Source organism: Delphinapterus leucas, chromosome 1 (assembly GCF_059928025.1).
Source record: "Delphinapterus leucas isolate spDelLeu-1000000601 "Yukka" chromosome 1, BTC_Dleu_Yukka2, whole genome shotgun sequence".
In the NCBI taxonomy this organism is placed as follows: domain Eukaryota; kingdom Metazoa; phylum Chordata; class Mammalia; order Artiodactyla; family Monodontidae; genus Delphinapterus; species Delphinapterus leucas.
Window position 1 is genome coordinate 177,674,366 of NC_143129.1, and position 20,058 is coordinate 177,694,423.

General features: G+C 52.3%; 1 protein-coding gene across 1 annotated transcript in view; it reads right to left on the reverse strand.

Moving 5' to 3' along the window:
- PADI3 (peptidyl arginine deiminase 3) overlaps positions 1-20,058 on the reverse strand; it is a 46,671-nt gene that overhangs the window by 17,115 nt on the left and 9,498 nt on the right. The window contains 14 exon segments of the mRNA XM_089900208.1: positions 822-945; positions 3,226-3,295; positions 5,123-5,225; positions 5,321-5,465; positions 7,222-7,373; positions 9,068-9,112; positions 9,114-9,176; positions 11,064-11,175; positions 11,279-11,477; positions 11,525-11,650; positions 13,392-13,517; positions 14,796-14,913; positions 15,881-15,942; positions 17,901-17,967. Of these exon segments, the coding sequence (XP_089756334.1) occupies positions 822-945; positions 3,226-3,295; positions 5,123-5,225; positions 5,321-5,465; positions 7,222-7,373; positions 9,068-9,112; positions 9,114-9,176; positions 11,064-11,175; positions 11,279-11,477; positions 11,525-11,650; positions 13,392-13,517; positions 14,796-14,913; positions 15,881-15,942; positions 17,901-17,967 (1,512 nt within the window).

The following is a 20,058-nucleotide window of genomic DNA, read 5'->3' on the forward strand; positions in this document are numbered from 1 at the left end:
AGGAAGCCGGGTGATTGACAGCGGTGATCTCAAAGTGTGGTCCTCAGAGAGCAGCAAGCATCACCTGGATGCTTGCTTGTTAGAAAGGCAGCAGTGTCTCAGGTCCCTGCTAGATCAGAACCCCTGGGGTGAGGGCCCAGTGGTCCATGTGTTCCAGATGCAAGTTCAAGTTTCAGAGGTAAGGCCCTCAGGGCTCAATCAAAGGCCACTTCTTCCATGAAGCCCTCTTGGATCTCCAGTCCTACCTCTTGTGCCGGAAGTGATTTGTCCCATCTCTGAACTGCCACATCACTTTATTATACAAAGTAGATTGTTGGGACACATCCTCAGAGAGGTGAAGAGAGTTTTCCCCTGAACAGATTTGACCGGCAGCTCCTTGGGCGCAGGGAGCAGCCTTAATCACCTGTGTATCTCACACAGGGTACCCTAAATATGTGGAGGATGGTGAAGAGCTGTTTACTGGGAGAAAGAGAGCAGAATGGGCACCTGAGCTTCCAGTGGATACTACATGCTTTACATGCACAGCCTCATGCAATCTTTCATTCACTCCACAAATATCAAGTGGGTCCCTGGGAGGAGAGAAGAGCCCTTCCCTGATGGCCCCTGACCAAGGGCTTGGCCAATGAGCATTTCATAGTGACCATGACAATCAGCCAAGAAGAAGTCCTTCTGCTGGGCACCATGGGACCTCTGATTCTCCCTGCCGCCGCTACCAGCCACCACAGTCCCAAACGTGGCAGCGACCAATCGTCTTGCCCACTGGGGAGCAGAGGCTCAGAGCTTAATTTGATGAAACCTTAAATCACGGGTGGTGGCCTCACCAAGTCAGGGAAGAAGGCCACCGCCTTTCTCCTCTCCATCTTGAAGAGCTGGGGGATGTCGATGAGGTCACCATCGGTCAGGCCCAGCTCCCGCTTCAGCACCTCCCGGTTCCAGTCGACGCAGCTGTAGGAGAGGAGGAAGGAAGAGGTAGGAGACCTTGCCCATATTGGAGGGAACCCCAGGGGTCATGTCTGGTTAAGGACGGGCAGGATGCCCAGAGATCAACTCTCCACACAAACCTTCTCTTTGTACCCCTTCATCAAAATATACCTGCCCCGTGTCCCACCCCTCATAGTCCTATCCCATTAGCCAGGCTCAAGTGAGAGTGTTCCAGAGTGTTCCATCCTTGACCCTCTCCCTTCTCTAGATCCTTCACTCCTTAGGGGATCTCCTTCAGTCTTTTTTTTTTTTGGCTGCGTTGGGTCTTAATTTCGGCGTGCGGGATCTTTCGTTGTGGCATGCAGGCTTCTCTCTAGGTGTGGCACATGGGCTTAGCTGGCCCTCAGCATGTGGGATCTTAATTCCCCGACCAGGGATCAAACCTGAGTCCCCTGCACTGGAAGGCAGATTCTTAACCACTGCACCGCCAGGGAAGTCCCCCTCCTTCAGTCTTATGGTTTAAAACACCAGACACTGACAACTCCTAAATTTCTATCTCCCAACCGCTTTATAGAGCCCAGCCTCTTTGCTGAGCTCAGACGTGCAAGCATAACCAGCACTTTGCATCTTTACTTGGGTGTCTAACGGGCACATCAGATGTGACGGGTCCAAAGACAACCTCTTCATTTCCACCCATGCCCCCACCCCGTTCTTCCACTCTGTGAATGGACCCATTGCTTGGGTCAAAATCCCTGAGGCTATCCTCGATGCCTCCTTTCCTCTCACTCAGCATCCATCATCAGCCAGTCCCGTGGGCTCTACTTCCAAAATATACGCCCGATCGGACGCCTCCCCACTACTTCCACCCGGGGTAGAGGCCTCCCCGCCCGCCTGGCTGCCGGCAGCGGCCTCCTCACTGGCCTCCTGGCTTCTTCTGGTCTTGCTTCATGTGGCGGCCATGACAATGCTCCTCGAAGACCTCCAGCCATGGGAGTGGAATTGACCGAGGGCCCAGCTGCCCAGATCCAGCTCTGAAATCCTTCCTGTGCTGGCGCCCGCCCGAGGCCACACCTCCCACCAGCTGCTAACAGCCAATGGCTGAGCTCCGCAAGGATACTAAGGCAGACAGTTTCTGGGAGCCGGGACCCTCTGATGGCTGATTGGCTTGCAGAATCCCGCAGTTTGGCCGAGCCTAACTTGACTGTGCGGCAGTAAAAGGATGCATCCACCCTTCCTTCCCTCTCCTTCCCTCAGGACCAGCTTGACCAGCCTCCTCCAGCTCCCTTCCTCTTTCCCTCCTGCAGCATTGCCCCTAATAAAATCCTTGCATGTTTAACCCCCATCTTGGCATTCGCTTCTTGGAAGGCCCTGGGCTGGATATTCTGTTTGCTCTACTGGACCCACTGTCACCCATCTTACCTGCTCTGTGCCCTGGGAGGCTGCCCCTTGGGAATCAGGGGCTCCCCTACCCACAGGCTTCCGGTTGGGTTCAGCCAATGGGGGCACTGGCAGAAGGTGGGGGGGCTGGTAGGAGAGTGCAGTTGGGATCTTTGTTCCCCCAGCTCCCTCCCTGTCAGGTCACTGTGGGTTGGCTGTGAAGTCCCAGCTGCTGTCTCGTAGCCTCTTCTTGTAGTGACCCCTCCAGGTCCCAGTAACATCTTCCTTGCCTAATTCCTCCGGGCCCAGGGGTGGTGACGGCTCCCCTCTTTCTACCCTGGGGATATGGGACAGGCCTTTGTTGATTTCCTCAAATCCTCCCTATGTCTTTGTAAATATTCTCTTTGTTAAACTTTTCTACAGTTATCCGCTTCAAGTGCCATATGTTTCCTGCTGGGACCTGCTGTCACCACTCCCCACCCCTTGCCATAATAGAAGATGTATTCTCAACACAGCAGCACAGAGATCATTTCAAAGCATAAGTCCTCTGCTCAAATTCCCCAGTGGCCTCCAATCTCACTCGGAGTCACAGCCAAAGCCCTAGTGATGCCCTACAAGGCCTTGTGGGACCTGTCTCCCCGCACTCCACGTGGGCCTCCTGGCTTGTCCTTAAACACCCCAGGCCCCTCTGTTCCTCCTCAGGGCCTCGTCTGTGCTGTGCCCTCTGCCTGGAATGTTTGTCCTCCTCACATGCGCCTGCTTACCCCCTCCTTTCTCTCGGGTCAAAGTCAGGGTTTAGGGGCCCTCATCTGGGCCTGCTCCAGCCTGAGCTTTCATGAACTGTGAGCTTCAGGCCCCCGTCCCCATCCCGGTCCCCAGCCACGCCCAGCTCCCACTCACAGCCCACGGCCCTGTACCTGGACAAACCTACTGTAACTGATGAGGTTTCCATTGGAGAGGACCTGGTCGATGGAGATGGCGTTGATCTGCTGATTGCCTGTGAAGGAGAGAGAGACACGAAGGGCAGGGCGAGAACAATGCCAGCAGGGAGGGCCACCTGCTCTGGGAAGCAGCCAGACAGAGGCCAAGTTCGCAGGCACCGGTCTTGCTGAGTCAGCAGCTCCCCGGCCTTTCCGCTTGGCCACTGTGCGAGTCTGGGCGTGTGAGGACGGCAGGGGCAGGTGGCTGCAGTGCCATGAACTTTAGACCCTCATCTGAGCACTTCGGAAGTGGCGACACCTTTTATTGGAAATGTACAGCCTCCCCCTCTCCCACCGGGGCACTGGGTGATGATCGCTCTTTTTTGGCTAGTGGTGGGTCAGGGAGCTGGGTCACCCACCTGCCACCAGTGCCAGCCCTGACGGACACCACTGGACCCTGCCCCTGACCTCCAAGAGGTGACTGCATGGCAAAGGGGCTCCCCCAGGCCCAGCTTTCCTGCAGCCTTGATGAGGTGCCCGTGGAGACGGGCGTGACAGGGGAGGTCAGAGCCAATGGCTCACAATCCTCATGGCTGCCATTTATGAAGCTCTTACCCTGTGCAGGCCCTGAGTCCAGCGCTCTACACTCAGCACTTCATTTAGGCCTCATGGCAACCCTACAAGGTATGCATCATCATCCCCACTTTACAGATGAGGAAACTGAGGCTCAGAGAGGTAAAAAGACTTGCCTCAGGTCTTGCAGCTAGGAAATGGGGGTGCTTGTGATTCAAACCCAAGCCCAGTGCTCATGAAGGGGTGAAGCCTTGACCAAGGGAAAGGAGAGGGCTTGCTGGCCACCCCACCCCCCACCCCAGGCTTGACATCCCCCCCACCCTAGTTGGAATCCAGACCCAGCTCCACTGCATTATTGCTGAGGCCTCTGGGCCAGCGACTTACCCTCTCTGAGCCTCATATTCTGACGTGTGAAGCAGAGTGACAGTAAGCCTCACAGGCTCTCCTGAGGTCAAATGGGGTAACCTGCGTGGACCACACAGCCTGGGGGCTGGTACACAGTAGGTGACCACTGAGGTGTGCTGGACCTCCACGGCCACCACCCTGGGTATCAGCTCTCCAGTGCCACATGGTGGCTATGTGCGGTCTGACAGCTGTGAATTCCCTCACTGTCCTGCTCAGGACACTGCTCCCTGTAAAGCGGTACTTCCAAGAAAGATGAAGATAGCTTTCTCCCTGCCTGGTACATGAAATTTGGATTTGAGCATTTTTTCAGGTTTCATCTGAGCTCAAAGGAGTCTATTCATGGTCCTTGTGGGAGTGATGGGTTTGGGGAAATTGTATTTCTTCCACTTTATAGCTGGGGCTTTGGGGTGATGGTAGTGAGGGGTGGTAAGGGGACGTGGGAAGTTATACTTGGGAGCTTCTAAGTTCTATGGAAGCTTTTCTCTCAGAGAGAGGTGTGGTCCAGGGTGGGACTGTTCATGAGCCCAGGCTCCAAGCCCCCAAAAGATGCTCCATTGATCAATCAGATTTTGCTCACAAAACACAAATTATTAAGATTTTCAAGACAGTGAAGGGCAGAGCATCAAATCCCAAGTGCTGGACCCTTCTGAGCAGAGGGCCCTGTATGACTGCCCTGGTCACGTGCCCACAAAGCTGGCCACGTCTCCACTCTGTCCACACCCACCACAAGCCCATCATCCATCATGGAGCTCCCTGCCAGCTCTGCCCCAGCCATGGACAGTGGTATCTCGTGGAGCAAGGGATCTCACACCTGGGAGGACAGCCCTGTTTTAAAATGTGCCCTTCCTCCCTCAAGCCACAACGTGTCTTAATTTAGGTGACGGGGGTGGGAGATCTGTGATGAGGGATACAGCACCGGTACCCACCAATAACCCCTTGGAACAGGAGGGCCATGCCGTGGCCCTGCTTCTGCTTTTCCTGGAAGAGCTTGAAGCAGGTGCTAGGGCTGGCCAGGAGCGTCCGGAAGCCCTGTGTGGAGAGAGCAGATTCCATTGAGCTCGCCGGCCTCAGCATGGCTCCTTGGAGCTCATCCCCTAACCCAGAGCTGTCTCCCGAGTCCTTACCTTCCCATCGGGGGCAGGGACAAAGCTCAGAAACTCATCCACATGGCCCGCGGCCAACCAGTCCACAAAAAGCTCCACAGTGGGCTGCACCTTCTGCGTGTGAAGGAAGTCCTGAACCACCTGGGTGACCCTGCAGCCTCTTGACCTGGGGCCCAAGGGGTTAAAAAACAAAAGTTAACTAAAAATATACGTATATGCAGAAATGGAATGACAAGAGTTCAAGATTTCTGCAACATCTGCCCAAAAATGCATTGCTTTTGTAATCAGGGAAGACAATAAATATATATTTAAATTGCACTCGGGGCTTCCCTGGTGGTCCAGTGGTTTAGAATCCACCTTCCAATGCAGGGGACACGGGTCCGATCCCTGGTGGGGTAACTAAGATCCCACATGCCGTGGGGCAACTAAGGCTGCACGCTGAGACTCCTGAGCACGCGAGCCACAGCTAGAGAGAAGCCCGTGCCCAGCAACGAAGATCCTGCGTGCCGCAACAAAGACCCAACGCAGCCAAAAATAAAAAATAAATAGGCATGGACTTATATATACTACCAAATGTAAAACAGATAGCTAGTGGGAAGCAGCCGCATAGCACAGGGAGATCAGCTGGGTGCTTTGTGACTACCTAGAGGGGTGGGATAGGGAGGGTGGGAGGGAGACACAAGAGGGAGGGGATATGGGGATATATGTATACGTATAGCTGATTCAGTTTGTTGTATAGCAGAAACTAACACACCATTGTAAAGCAGTTATACTCCAATAAAGATGTTAAAATAAATAAATAAATAAATATATATTAAAAAATATATATTTATATAATAAATTACACTCCAGGTGAGTTCTTGATGAGGCAGACACAGGACAGGTCAATCACACCAGGTCAGTGACCCACCCAGGTCTCACCATACAGGCAAATCCTCAGAAACACCCTCAGGCCCCATCCTCACATTCTCTAAGAGACTGATTTCACCCCCATATTCAATCACCGGCTGGGCAGTGCTTTGTAGAGTTTAACTTACATCTCTCTTGCTGCAGCCTCGCCTTCCTGCATGTCAGTGAGGGGAGAGGGTGATCTTTTCTCATAGCCCCGGCATATTATGTTCATGAATTTAAACCCCATTCTTCTCTTGCCTTCTGAAAAAGTATCTAATGGCATGGCCCCAACTTCCTCTTTCTGTGAGATCATGTGTTTGAGGGCAGGTAGTCCCCTTCAAAGCTTCTTGTTTCACCTGTTGTTTGATCACAGGTCTGTTCTAACTGCTTTGCTGAATTTGGTTGGCTCAGTTTTGGTCTATTCCATAGCAAATAACCATTATGATATAATTCCTTTTCTTTTTCATCAATATCCCTGTGTCACATATTGAACAAGACATAATCAGTTACACTCTCTCTTTGTGTCACTGCTGTCTCAATTTTCATGTCCTATACCTCCCTTTTGCTCTCAGGACAAGGTCTGATATTAGTCATTTACATCATAGTGTGAACAAGCATTGATTGAAATGTAATTTCTCCTGGGACTGCTGAGACTTAAAACTTTTTCATCTATAACTATTAATTGATGTCAACATCTATTTATTTTCTGAATCAGAAGACCTAAGTCTAGTCATAACTTTGCAGCCTGTGTGACCTTTCCCAGGTCACTCACCTTCTCTGGGCCCACTTATGAAACGAAAGGGTTGGACTGAATGATCTCTTACGTCTCTGCTTGCTCCAGTCTTCTCAGTCTCCCGGAGGTAAGTGTGGACAGTGTCTGGAGAACCGTCTTCTGCTCCCACCCCACCACATCCAGGTCTACAATTTCATCACTGATTTTTTCTGGTTCTCTTCCAGGAGTAGAATGGCCCCTCCCCCAGCCACCATCACCACCCCACCCTCAGTCTCCACCCCAGGAACACCTCTCTCACCCAGGCAGGTTGCCACCAAAGAGGATCCTCCCCAGGGGGTATTCTTTCCCATTGGCCACCACTGGGGGACTGACCTCCAGGTTCCCAAAGGAATCCAGGCCACTCACAGAGTTGTCTCGTGGTTCCCGAGTCACGTAGCCGAAATCTGGACCCTGGTAGGGGAAGTTGAGTCAGGCTGGGAGTGGGGAGGCTCACCAGGAAGAGCTTGAACCTACCTGTTGGGCTTTGAGCTCCTTAGAGTGGGAGTGACCACCCATTCTTCAGATGGAAATACTGAGTCAAAGATGGGGATCTGACCTAGCGGTATTTTATTCACGCCTGCCAAGGCTGGGACACACACAGCTCACTGACTGGCCCCGCTGCCATATTAGAGAACGTTATTCCCCATGGTGATGGGAAAACAGCAGAGAGGACCCTGGCTGCTCCAACACTCCCCATTAGACACTGAGCCTGAGGCCACGGCCTCCCCCTTTACCCTCTGCACGGCCTTCCTGCCAAGTCCAATCCAAGGCAGGTATCTGGCTGCTCTAGAGTGGCCTACTTTGGGGACAAATAGGCTGGTCTCAGTTTTTCAACTGAGACTCAGTTTTTCAACTCTGGAAAAGGGGAGTACTTCCCAGGGCCATCTCTTAGAAGGAATTTAGACAATATCGAGGGCCAGGGGAGAGCTCCTCCCACCTTTGTGATCCAATAAGGTGCTGGAGAAGTCTTCCGTTCTCTTTGGCACGAGGGAATCTCCCCTCTTTTCTCAGGAGAGGTAGATTAAGACACTTTTTTTTTTTTAATTTTATTGAAGTTTAGTTGATTTACAATGTTGTGTTAATTTCTGCTGTACAACAGAATGACTCAATGATACATATATCTCTTCTTTTTCATATTCTTTTCCATTATGGTTTATCACAGGATATTAAATATAGTTTCCTATGCTAGACAGTAGCACCTTGTTGTTTATCCATCCTGTATGTAACAGTTTGCATTGGCTAAGCCCAAACTCCCAGTCCTTCCCTCCCCCACTCCCCCTCCTCTTTGGCAACCACCAGTCTGTTCTCTATGTCTGTGCATCTCTTTCTGTTTCATAGATAAGTTCATTTGAAGACACCCTCTTTATTACCAATAATCATACGAGCAAACTATGTTGTATGTTTTCTTCATGTAGGCATGGAGAAGCCTCACAAACACCTGTGAGGCCAGGGCTAACATATTTTTACTGATGAGGAGACTGAGGCTCAGAGAGGGGAAATTATTTGTGCAAGGTCACACAGCATGTGAGTGACAGAGCCAGGCTGTCTGGCTCCAAAGCCTATGTTCTTAACAGCTGCACTGTCCTGCCTCCCTTTCCCTTCTCGGGCTGCCAGATTTAGTAAAAAAAGAAAAGATACAGGATGCCGGGCTTCCCTGGTGGCACAGTGGTTGAGAGTCCGCCTGCGGATGCAGGGTACATGGGTTCGTGCCCCGGTCCAGGAAGATCCCACATGCTGCAGAGCGGCTGGGCCCGTGAGCCATGGCTGCTGAGCCTGCGCATCCGGAGCCGGTGCTCTGCAATGGGAGAGGCCACAACAGTGAGAGGCCCGTGTACCGCAAAAAAAAAAAAAAAAGATACAGGATGCCCAGTTCAATTTGAATATCAGATAAACAAATATTTTTAGTATAAGTATATCCCATGCAATGTATGAGATATACTTATACTAAAAGTTACTCACTGTGTAGCTGAAATTCAGCTTTAACTGGGCATCTCCTATTTTATCTGGCAACTCTACTCCTGTCCCTAAAGAACATAGTTCCCAGTCTGGCCCTTGGGGTAATGTCTCTCAGCCCTCAGGCCTAGGCTGTGGCCTTGACCACTCACCAGGATTCTTTTGTAAGGGAAGTCCTGCAGTTCTCCATTCCCCGGGGGAGTCAAAGACTACTGGGAAGGTCTTGTGCGGTGCCTGAATGTAGCCCAGCTCCATCCCATCCTGCAAACATGAGGTCGCCAGCTGTGGATGGTCAGCAGCTTCCCCTGCTTGCCTGGCACTCAGCACCTTGGCGAAGACTGTTCACGGGAGTTCTGTGCCACAGGCCTGCTTTGCCCTTGCGGGGGAGGGGCCATGATGTCTGCTAGCTGGGGGAGGGGCTGGAGGCTCAGAGAGGGGGTCCCCTTGCCTAGGGTCACACAGCAAGACAGGTCAGGAATGAACGAGAACATGGCCTTGGGGTTGTCCCTGTGCTGTGTCAGGGCAGAGTGGATACAGAGACGGGTTTGGGTGGCCTGCAATGGACAAACAGGCTGCTGGGTACCAGCCAGCACATCTGGCCTCTGCACGTGGTCATGAGGGATTGACGGCTGGATAGGGCTGAGGGGACCTGAGGAGTACAGATCTGCCTCCTTTTCTTTTTGTTTTGCCACGCTGCATGTGGCATGTGGGATCTTAGTTCCCCGACAAGGGATCTAACCCATGCCCCCTGCAGTGGAAGCTCGGAGTCCTAACCACTGGACCTCCAGGGAAGCCCCAGGCCTCCTTTTCAAACACGTAAACACACCCAGGTCAATTCTGAGCCCTCTGGCTCCGGAGGCAAAGATGACCCATCACTGATGAACTATGTATCCAACAAGAAGCTCACGATTATGGGCCCGGCCCTGCCTTATGCTCTTTACAAATATTAACTCCATCAGTCCTCATGACATGCCTGTGTGGAGGTGCCACGATTACCCCATATCACCGATGAGGAAAGTGAGGAACAGAGAGATCTAGTTATTTGTCCAAGGGCACACAGCTGGCCAGCAGCATAGCCAGGATCCAAACCCAGCCTGTCCGGCTCCAGAGTCCTGCTCTGAACCACCTCATTGGACGAACCTCCAGTTGAAATGAAAGCTTCTTAGCTTGGCATTCAAGGCCTCCTACCTCAACTCTTGCCCTTCAGAGAAACTGGGCCCTGGCCAAAGAGAATAGGTGACATCTTTTCTCATGCCTCCCACCTCTGGTCCTTTGCACATACCAGTCTTCTGCCAGGACCACCGTCCATTGAGTCTCAGCACAGCCCTTACCAGATCTGTGGCCCTAGGCATTTACTCCACTGAGAGCTCCTTCTTTATTGACAGGGCATTGTCAGGAAGATGAAGTGATGCTACACACGGCCAGCAATGAGTGCTCGATAAGCGACACAAATCATTATCCACTCGCCAAATCTGGTCCAGCTCAGATGCCCCCTCCAGGCAGTCTTCACTGATCCCCCAGACAGAGGTGATGCCACACGCCTCCAAACCCTGCTGGCACTTTGCCAGCACCCCTGCTACATCTTAGACTGCTGGGCGGGGATTTCTGTCGCAGTCATTCTCTACATCAGGGCTTCTAGCCTCGGCACTCTTGACACTTGGGACCAGGTAATTTTTGTCGTGGAGGCCGTCCTGTGCATTGCAGGATGTTTAGCAGCACCCTTGGTCTCTACGCACTGGAAGCCAATAGCACCACTTCTCTCAGTGTAACGACCAAATGTCTCCAGATGCCGCCAAATGTCCCCTGGGGGGACGAAATCACCTTCCATGGAGAACCACTGGTCCAGGTTGTTGAGGGCAAGAAGCGTGTGCCCTGCACCTCTGCCATCCCCTTCAGGTTCAGCCCAGTGCCTATGCCAGATCCTATGGGTGAATGGATGTCAAATTCAATGTCAGTGTGCTTGAGCCTCCAGAAGGTTCTGGAGAGAAGGGGAGAGCTCTAGGTCTAGAGTTAGAAAGAGCAGTGCCCTGGGGAGGACGAGCACAGCCCCATTCCTCCTGGATATTCCCAGCAGCACCCGCGTTGGGATAGGCCAGCCTCTCCCTCCAGGCCAGTGTCGGGTGAGGTGCTGCCCGGCGGCCGTGGTACCTGGATCCAGCGGTCGTTGCGGTTCTCGGCCTGTGGGCAGATGGTCAGCTTGCAGCCGGCTCTCCTGGCCAGCTCCGCCACTGCATCCACAAAGCACGTGTTGTTCCTCACACTGCAGACGAGCCCAGGGAGAGTGGCTCAGGACAGAGCTGGGCCTGGGGGTGGAGAGAGGGGCCACCAGGGTCAGAAGGACACCCAGCACCCCCCGGACTCACCGGCACACGTACACCTCCAGGGGCGGCAGGGTGCTGGGCGTCATAATCCAGGGCACCACACAGAACACCACGGTGTCAGTGAAGATGGGGGATTCAGAGAAATCCTGCAGGGGAAGACCAGAGGGAAAAGAAACTGGCCTCAGGGTCCAGAGCCTGGATGGTTCAAGGACCACCGTGGACTTGAGCAAGCCGCTTGCTCCTTAGTTTCTAGAGAGGCACCAGCGGGGTGGTTGGGATCTTTCACGCCAGCGTCAGGGAAGGAGAGGCCCTCTACGAAGAAGCACTCCTCATCCCCGTGGAAGCGGGGCACCTGGTACGACACCTTGTTCTGGCCCAGCACGTGCCTGTAAGCCTCTCATGAGTCCTCGGGACCTGGGAGGGGACAGAAGGGGTGGCCGTGGCTCCCGAGCAGGCCTGGGGAGCAGGAAGGGCTGTGCAGCCTCACCAACAAAATGTAAGCCAGACAACAGCTCATGCCTCTCACCTCCCACTGGCAAAGGAGAGAAAGATGCTTAATACCTGGCATGGGCAGGCCTGGGTGGGGGCAAGGGAGGGCATTCCTTTCTAAGATCAGTGCTCAGATCTTTCGGAGGGCAATTTGGTGGCATCTAAGAAGGTAATGTTGGGACTTCCCTGGTGGTGCAGTGGTTAAGAATCCGCCTGCCAATGCAGGGGACACGGGTTCGAGCCCTGGTCCAGGAAGATCCCACATGCCGCGGAGCAACGAAGCCCGTCCACCACAACTACTGAGCCTGCGCTCTAGAGCCCACGAGCCACAGCTACTGAGCCCACGTGCCACAACTACTGAAGCCCGCGTGCCTAGAGCCCCTGCTCCACAACAAGAGAAGCCACCGCAATGAGAAGCCCGCGCACTGCAATGAAGAGTAGCCCCCACTCACCACAACTACAGAAAGCCCGCGCACAGCAACAAAGACCCAACACAGTCAAAAGTAAATAAATTTATTTAAAAAAAAAAAAAAAGAAGGTAATGTTTACCCCTAACCAGCAATTCCATGGCTAGGTATCTTTCCTAAAAAATACAGGTACAAGGGTGTTCACTGGTTAATTATTCATTCATTGAATAAATATTTACTGAGCACCTACTATGCACCTAGGAGGCATAGCTCTGGACTCAGGATATGGCTGTGAGCAAGGTCCCTGCCCGCCAGGAACCTAGATTGTTGTAAAATCAGAACACTGCAAAAACTGTGCCTTCAGGGGACCAGATAATTTACAGCAGCTCCAAGCTTTGGAATACGATGCAACTGTGGAGGAGAGTGAAGCGGAGCTAAATAAACACACAGGGAGATGTGTAGGATGTATAACTCAATGAGAGAAACCATTTGGAAAGCAGAGTATGTACACACACACACGCACGCACCCACACACCATGCACACACACACACCATGCTCATCTAGTGCACATAGAGAAAAGTCGGGAAGAACACACACCAGATTGTTAACAGTGAACACATGTTAAGGGTCAGGTTTTGGGGTAGGGATAGCAAACTCTCATTTTTTATTTTACATACTTCTATATTTTTTAAATGACCATATTATTACTTGTATACATTTGTATTTTTAAAATGTAAAAAATTTTTACGTTATATACTTTTATTTGTGACAATGGAATTGTGGCTATGTAAAGCAATAGTTTGGGTTTTTTTTCTTTGAGTGGGGTGGGGAGATACAGACTGAATTATTATAGAGGCAGACAGCCAGGGTGTCTGGGACTGGCTTTAAAATACTTCAGCAAACCGAAAAGGATAGATGAAGTAAGAGAGGCAAAATAGTGATCACTGTTGAATCTGAGTGGGTGGCACATGGGGGTTCATTACACCGTTCTCTCTACTTTTGTGGATGTTTGAAAGTTGTGATAATAAAAATTTCTAAACATGCTTAGAACATATTTTAAAAATTCAGTCATCCGGTAAAACCACCTGAGGCACGGCTGTGCCAGGGATGCCAGCCAACCGGTTCTGGAGCTCTCTCATCTGATTCTTCTTCCTCTGACCCCCAAGGCAGCCCAGGAGCCAAAGCAGAGCCTGCTCTCTCACCCCAGGTGGGGAAACTGAGGCCCCCCCCCGGCAGGGCAGGATGGGCATGAACTCACCACAAGCATGGAAGACCTGTGCCCACTTGGCGTCACAGCTGGAGGTGTGGAGGACAAGTGTGTGGTCGTCGAAAAGAGCAATGGGGCCTTGGGTCCGCAGGACCATGACAGACATATCTTCCAGGTCTGGGGAGCCAGACACAGGGCGGCAATTCAGGGGGCCTCCGACACCCCAGCCCCTCCGACTCCTGCCCGTGCCCTCCCCAGGGCAGAGGGTGCCGAGACCTGGGTCTCTGAGCCCCAGCTCTGCCCAGCCTGTGGAAGCACTGGGAGCCATCAGGAGCAAACCACAAAGATGGCTGTAAGCATGTGACATGGTGAGCTACTTCCTACCCTCTCTGAGCCTCGGTTTCCTCATCTGCCCAGAGAACCAGGAAGTATAGAGCAGTCAGCCCGGTGCCTGGCACACGACAGGTGTGCAGGAGAAGCATGTGTGGTAAGAAGCCCACCTGGGTGGCACGAAGGTGAAGGCCCCTGTCTCAGTCCCAGAATCGCTCGCTGCTGCCCTGGGCCAGCCCCTCCCCGCCCCAAAGCCTCAGCCTTCCTGTCTCCAAAACAATCATGCCAACTTTTAGAGTAGCATGGGCATCTCATGTGTGAAGCCCCTGGCCCACACCAAGGATGCTGCTGCAGCATCCTTCATGGGTCCGTGCATGTGGTTCAGGATGGACTTAAACGTGGGGCAGGGCTTCCCTGGTGGCGCAGTGGTTGAGAGTCCGCCTGCCAATGCAGGGGACGCAGGTTCGTGCCCCGGTCCGGGAGGATCCCACATGCCGCGGAGCGGCTGGGCCTGTGAGCCATGGCCGCTGAGCCTGTGCGTCCGGAGCCTGTGCTCCACGGAGGGAGAGGCCACAACAGCGAGAGGCCCGCGTACCGCAAAAAAAAAAAACACGTGGGACATCTCTGAAACCCAGACCAGCGATGCCAGGGAGGAGGAAGAGGCCGGATTTCGGGTTGGAATCAGAAGGCTTGGACCTGCCACAGGCTGGCTGAGTGACTTTAGGGATCTCCTGACCTCTGAGCCTCAACGTCCTTGTCTCTAAATTGGGGCGATGTTGCCCTTCTGCTTCGATGGTTAAATGAGAATTTGGGTAAAGAGTCTGGCACATGACGGGTGCTCAAATAATGTTAGCATCCTCTACTCCCCTGGAGGGAGAGAAAGGTGAGTCAGCTCCTTTCCAGAGCTCTGCCCCAGCATGCGAGTGCCCGCTGGCACTGAGGATGGGGAGAGGCAGCTGCCGGCCTGAGGCAGGTTTTAAGGAGCATCAAGGTGTGTACGGGAGCTGAGACTCTGGCCCTGAGCTCTGCCTTCAGAGCTGCCTGTGGGGGTCAGAATCCCTGCAGGGTAGCTGAGCACTGACCCTGGAAACCCAGGGACACAGGCTGCCCCGGTGCCCCCCTCGCCTTGCAGGCAGCGCACGTGCCGGTCACAGTTGTCCTGGTCATCACAGTTCAGGTTGTCCCTGTCACAGTTCACCAGCAGGATGGCTCCATACCCACTAGATCCCCAGACCCACTGCCGCTGCCAATGGCAAAGCGCAGCTGATGACGGGGGCTCAGACCAGACCTGTGCCTCCCTCCTCAGCAACCTCCTGGCCAGCCTCCTAACCCATCCCTTCCTCTTCACCCTGCCCTGTGATGATAGGTCCACTCCTGCTCAAGAAACGGCAATAGCTCCCTACTGCCCACACCATCAAATTCAAACGACACAGCTGTCTCTCATGGCTGCCTGTGTTATGTCTCCAGCCAACATCCTCCTTCCGATAGGCAGCTTCCTGATAAGATCCATTCCTTTCTCCAGGCCTTAGCTTCTGCTGTGCCCTCCACCTGAAATGCCCTCCGTCTTGCATTGCTTTGGAGCCCAGCGCACGGGGACTTCAAGGGAAGTCTTTCTTGCTCACAAAGCCCACCTTGCCCTTCTCCTCTGAACTCCCAATGCATTAAGTGCCACCACAATTCAGCCCAAAGTTCTTTTACAGTTTCAGCCTTGGTAGATTTCCCTTTTCACCTAGATTAGGGGGTCAGCACACTACTGCCCGTGGGCCAAATCTGGCCCACTACCTGTTTTTTTTAAATAAAGTTTTATTGGAACACTGTCACATCCATTTGTTTCTGTACTATCTCTTTCATCCTACAATGGCAGAATCAAGTAATTGCAAGAGAGACAGGATGACTCGCAAAGCCTAAAATATTTACTATCTTGCTCTTACAGGAAAAGTTTGCCAACCCCCAACCTAGATTGAAAATCCAGAAGGACTTTTCCCCAGAAAGGAAGGCCTAGCCCAGGGCTGGGCACATGTGTGCTTGAAAACTCTTGGTGATGATTTTTCTCCCAGAAGATCCCCAGCCATGCCTGGTTCCTATCTGGCTCCACTGGCCTTGACATCAGCTGGGAGGCAGGGGGATACCTATAATGGTCTCCCTCCTCTTAACCCAGCCTAGAGCAGCTCCAAACTCCATGCCCGTTTCTGGGCCCAGAGATAGCCTACCTTGTCCACAAAGCCCCTATCCCGTCTGCCTTCACAGTTCAGGTCACAATCCAGGGTGATATCTGCAAGGAGAGGGCAGAAGGTAAGTCATGACAGTGTTTCCAGGGGCCCAGCACGTTTTAGCCTCGGTCTTGGCCCATCTGGCAAATGGAAGTCATTTCCAAGGAGACACTGCCCAGAGGTGGGAGCATCTGGAGCCTCCCTCCCTGGGCTGGGGAAAGAGGCCTTGGGGAGGAAGCAGGGTCAGAGCAAAGACCCAGGTCAAATGCTGCCCCCTCCAGGAAGCCTTCCCTGAACTCTCCCTCTCCTGCATCTCTACAGCCCTCGACGTCTGGGGCACACCCTGCACTGCGCCTGGGTTGCCCTGGACATTCTTGGTCTGTATGAAGCTACCTCGTCTCCTTGGGATGGGGCAGTGAGCCTGGACTTTGGTGTTAGATAGTCATGGATGTGAATCTAGGCTCTGGCACCTACAGGCTATGTGGCTTCTCTGAGCCTCAGCTTTTCCCTAAATCCCAGCCTCCATCCCACTGTCTTAACCTTTCTCCCTAGAAAGTGGGGGAGATTTTACAATACAAATGAAACCTTCAAGGGAGAGAGAGAGAGAGAATTTGAAATGATTTTTAAACATGTGAAAAGGCACCCACCCACCATGCAATAAGTGCATGAAACTCACAAAGCTAACATGGGGCAAAACAAGCCCAACTCCAAAGGACGCGTACAATAAGATTCCATCCAGGGAGAATTCAAAGATAGGCAAAAATAGACTATTATTTGGGTGTGCCTATTCAGATGATAAAACCATAAAGAAAAGCAAGGAAATACTTACCACAAGATAGTGGTTACCTCTAAGGGAAGGAGGGAGCTTTGATCAGAGAGAGGCTCGGTGGCGGGGGGCACTTTGGGGTATTGACCACGTTCCCTGTTCTATTTCTTAACCTGGGTAATGGTTGCTCAGGTGTTTGCTTTGTAACTATTCCTTAATGTGTGTGTATTCACACCCATACTCTCACACACACATACATACATACGTACTTTGCTCTATGCGTATTTTCCAAAGAACAAGGGTGGGTGTGTGTTCAGGGAGAGGAGGTGGGGAGGTCCCCAACATCAGTCCTAACTAAAGGGAGGCAAATTAAAGCAACAATGAGACAGCGACCTCTCAGACTGGCCAAAAATGGAAAAGGTTGATAATGTACAGCGTTGGCAAGGCACTCCCATACTCCCTGCTGTTGGCAGGTGTATAACGTGGTACGGTCTTTTCGAAGAGCCATTTGGCAATATCTATCACAATTTAAATGTACCTTCCCTGTAACTCAGCAGTTCTGCTTCTAAAAACGCCTCCTGCAGACAAAGCATTTTCAACTTTCTTGCTAACTTTCTTGTTCTCCAAGTGCTTGTACCAACGCAAACCCCACCCCCGGTAGAAGGAGTTTCCAGTTGCACATCCTTCGCAGATAAGTATCTTCTAAGATAAGTATCCTTTCATTTGAGTTCTGATCATTGGGGCTTTTCTCATCTGTGATTTGCTGGGGTTTTTTCTTTTTTGTTGTTATTGTTGTTGCTGTTTTGCCTGTTTCTATTGTTTGGTTTTTCTTTCTTATTGATCGGCATTCTCCATTACCTATAAGCACTGAGTCAGCTATATGCATTGCAAAGCTCTTCTCCATAGTCTGGCTTTGTACTTGTCCTCCACTGTACAGAAGTTTTCAATTTTAATACAGTCTAATTTATCAGTCTTGCCCCTAAAGTCCTGTGCTTTTGTTTTGCCTTGTTAAAGAAAACTTCTGACTGCTTTGATGTTGAAAAGATATTCTCTTCTAAAAGCTTTAAAATTCTGACTTTCACCTTGAGATTTTTAACCCATCCGGAATTTATTTTTGAGTATGGTATGAAGTAGGGCTCCAAGTTCATTGAGTTCATTCAATGGGTCTGGGTTCTGGTCCTCTATTGGTTCCGTTGGTCTGTATTTAACCCTGCACCAATTTCACACTGCCATTGGCTGAGGCCCCGGACTTACCCACACAGGTGAGGTAGAGCACCGCATAGGCCAGAGGCTCTTGGCCAGAATGGTAGGAAATCTGAACCTGTAGAGAGATGGGCCCCAAGGTCAAGTTGGCTGAAGCCAAGAGCCCTGCCCCCAAAACACAGGTCTTGGGGGATCTGGCAAGGAGGGGAGGAGTTCCCAGGAAACTCTGTGCAGTAAAGTTGAGTTTATCAACCCAGCTCTTCCTTTAGCCTTCTCTGTGCCATTTATTTTTCCATGCCTCAGTTGGCCTATCTGTAAAATGGGAACAATTTGTGAGGGATTCCATGGAGACGTGCGTCCTGGTGCTGCCAATGACTACTGTGTGCTTTTCCAAAGAACAGGAGCTGGGGCTCCTGTTTTTGATCTCAGTTTTGCCATTCCTAAAATGAGGAGTTTGGACTGGGCAGGCTTTAGGGACACTCTCTTAACTCTGGGATTCAGACAGGCCTAGACTTGAGCCCAGCACCTCTGGGTTCTGTGACCTTGGCCGAGGCCCTTCACCTTTCTGAGCTACCTCAGTTTCCTCATCTGCAAAATGGGCTTTATATAGGTCCCTACCTCAGAGGATTGTAGTGCGGATTTGAAACGATCCATGTAAAAGTCTAACCTTATAGGAAATACCCAAGAAATACCAGCTATTGTTATTAGAGGGCAGGGGCTATGATGTAAGAGTCAGTGCAGAGTTCTGGAGTCAGATGTCCTGGGCTCAGATTCTGGATCCACCATGTGAGAATATCCTGGGAAAAGTTGTTGTCCTGTCTGGGCCTCAATTTGCTCAGCTGTAGAATGGGGATAATAATAGTTCCGTAGGACTGATTATAGGCTATGAGGATTGAAAAAGGAAAGCACGTGACGTTCTTGACGCGGTGCTCACAGCACACGCCCAGCAACTGTCAGAGGTGAGGCTGAGGGTGGTGGTGCTGATAAAGCAATCCCAGGCTGATGTATCAAACCCCTCTGACCCACCGCCCTCCACTTGGACCTTCCCTTTTTGGCTCTGATGTTCTCAACTCGGCCAGAAGGTTCAGGATTTTATAGCGACCCTTCACCCCTCTGTCCTGGGAGCCCCTAAATCCTGCAGTTACTGACCCCTATGTGTCAAGCCCCAGCAATGATGCTCACCTCAGGCATAAAATTACCTGGATCCCGGGCAAAGGGGGGGAGGGGAAGTAGGGGACACTCTGATGACCCTCCTCAGTCCCTGCGGTCCTCGGTGTCAGGGAGCTCAGATTGGGGAGGTATCCACACAGCCTCTGGCTCAGTGCAGGGCACCCAGGAGCGGCCCCTCACAGGATGGCTGGTCCTCTTGCCCTGCCCCGGGGGCCTCTGTCCTGACTCTCACCAACTCCGCTACTTACTAATCATGTGGCTTCAGGTAAGCCACGCCCCTTCTTGGTCTGTTTCCTTGTCTGTAAAATGGGTTCATTCTGCCCCACCTGCCTCACGGAACTCCCTGGATAGGATAATTCAGACACATGGATGGTAAAGATGTGGGGGTGATGGAGGGAGCCTGTACCCAGGTGTCGAGCAGCTCTGACACCTGAATTCTAGCCTTCCCACTGATTGGCTATGTGGCTCCAGGACAGTTACTCTGAACCTTGGTGGCCCCACCTGTGAAATGGGGATCAGACCCTGCCTCTCAGGGCTGCTGTCGGGGCCGGGGGAGGTCACGGCTGCCCCAAGCTGGGCGCATGGTCAGTGCTCCTTAAAGGGCCAGTTTCCCAAAATATCGCCCCTGACATGGAGTGGGGACCTGCCACCCACACGACAAGGCCTGGTTCCCATCACCCCTTTAGGGGGCGTCCCCTGTGCCCTGTGTCGAGGGACACCCGACTTCTCCCACTTTCTAAATCCCCCCCTGCCATGGGGCCAGAACACTGCCTCCAGCTGGGTCTTGTTAAACTCAAACTTAATGGGCAGAGAGAGGAGAGGAAGGGGAGGCATCCGGCCTCTGAGAAGTGAATGGGGGTCAGGAAGGGAGTGGGTTAGGGGAAGGTGAGGCCCCTGGGGAAAGGGGTCTCCCCAGGCAGCGGCTTCCCTCCCCCATCTCTGCTTTCTCTCCCTCATTCAGAGTATCAGAGACCACGAGTCAACCCTCAGCCTACAGATAGGGAAACTGAGGCCCGACACAGAAGAAGTAGGACAACTC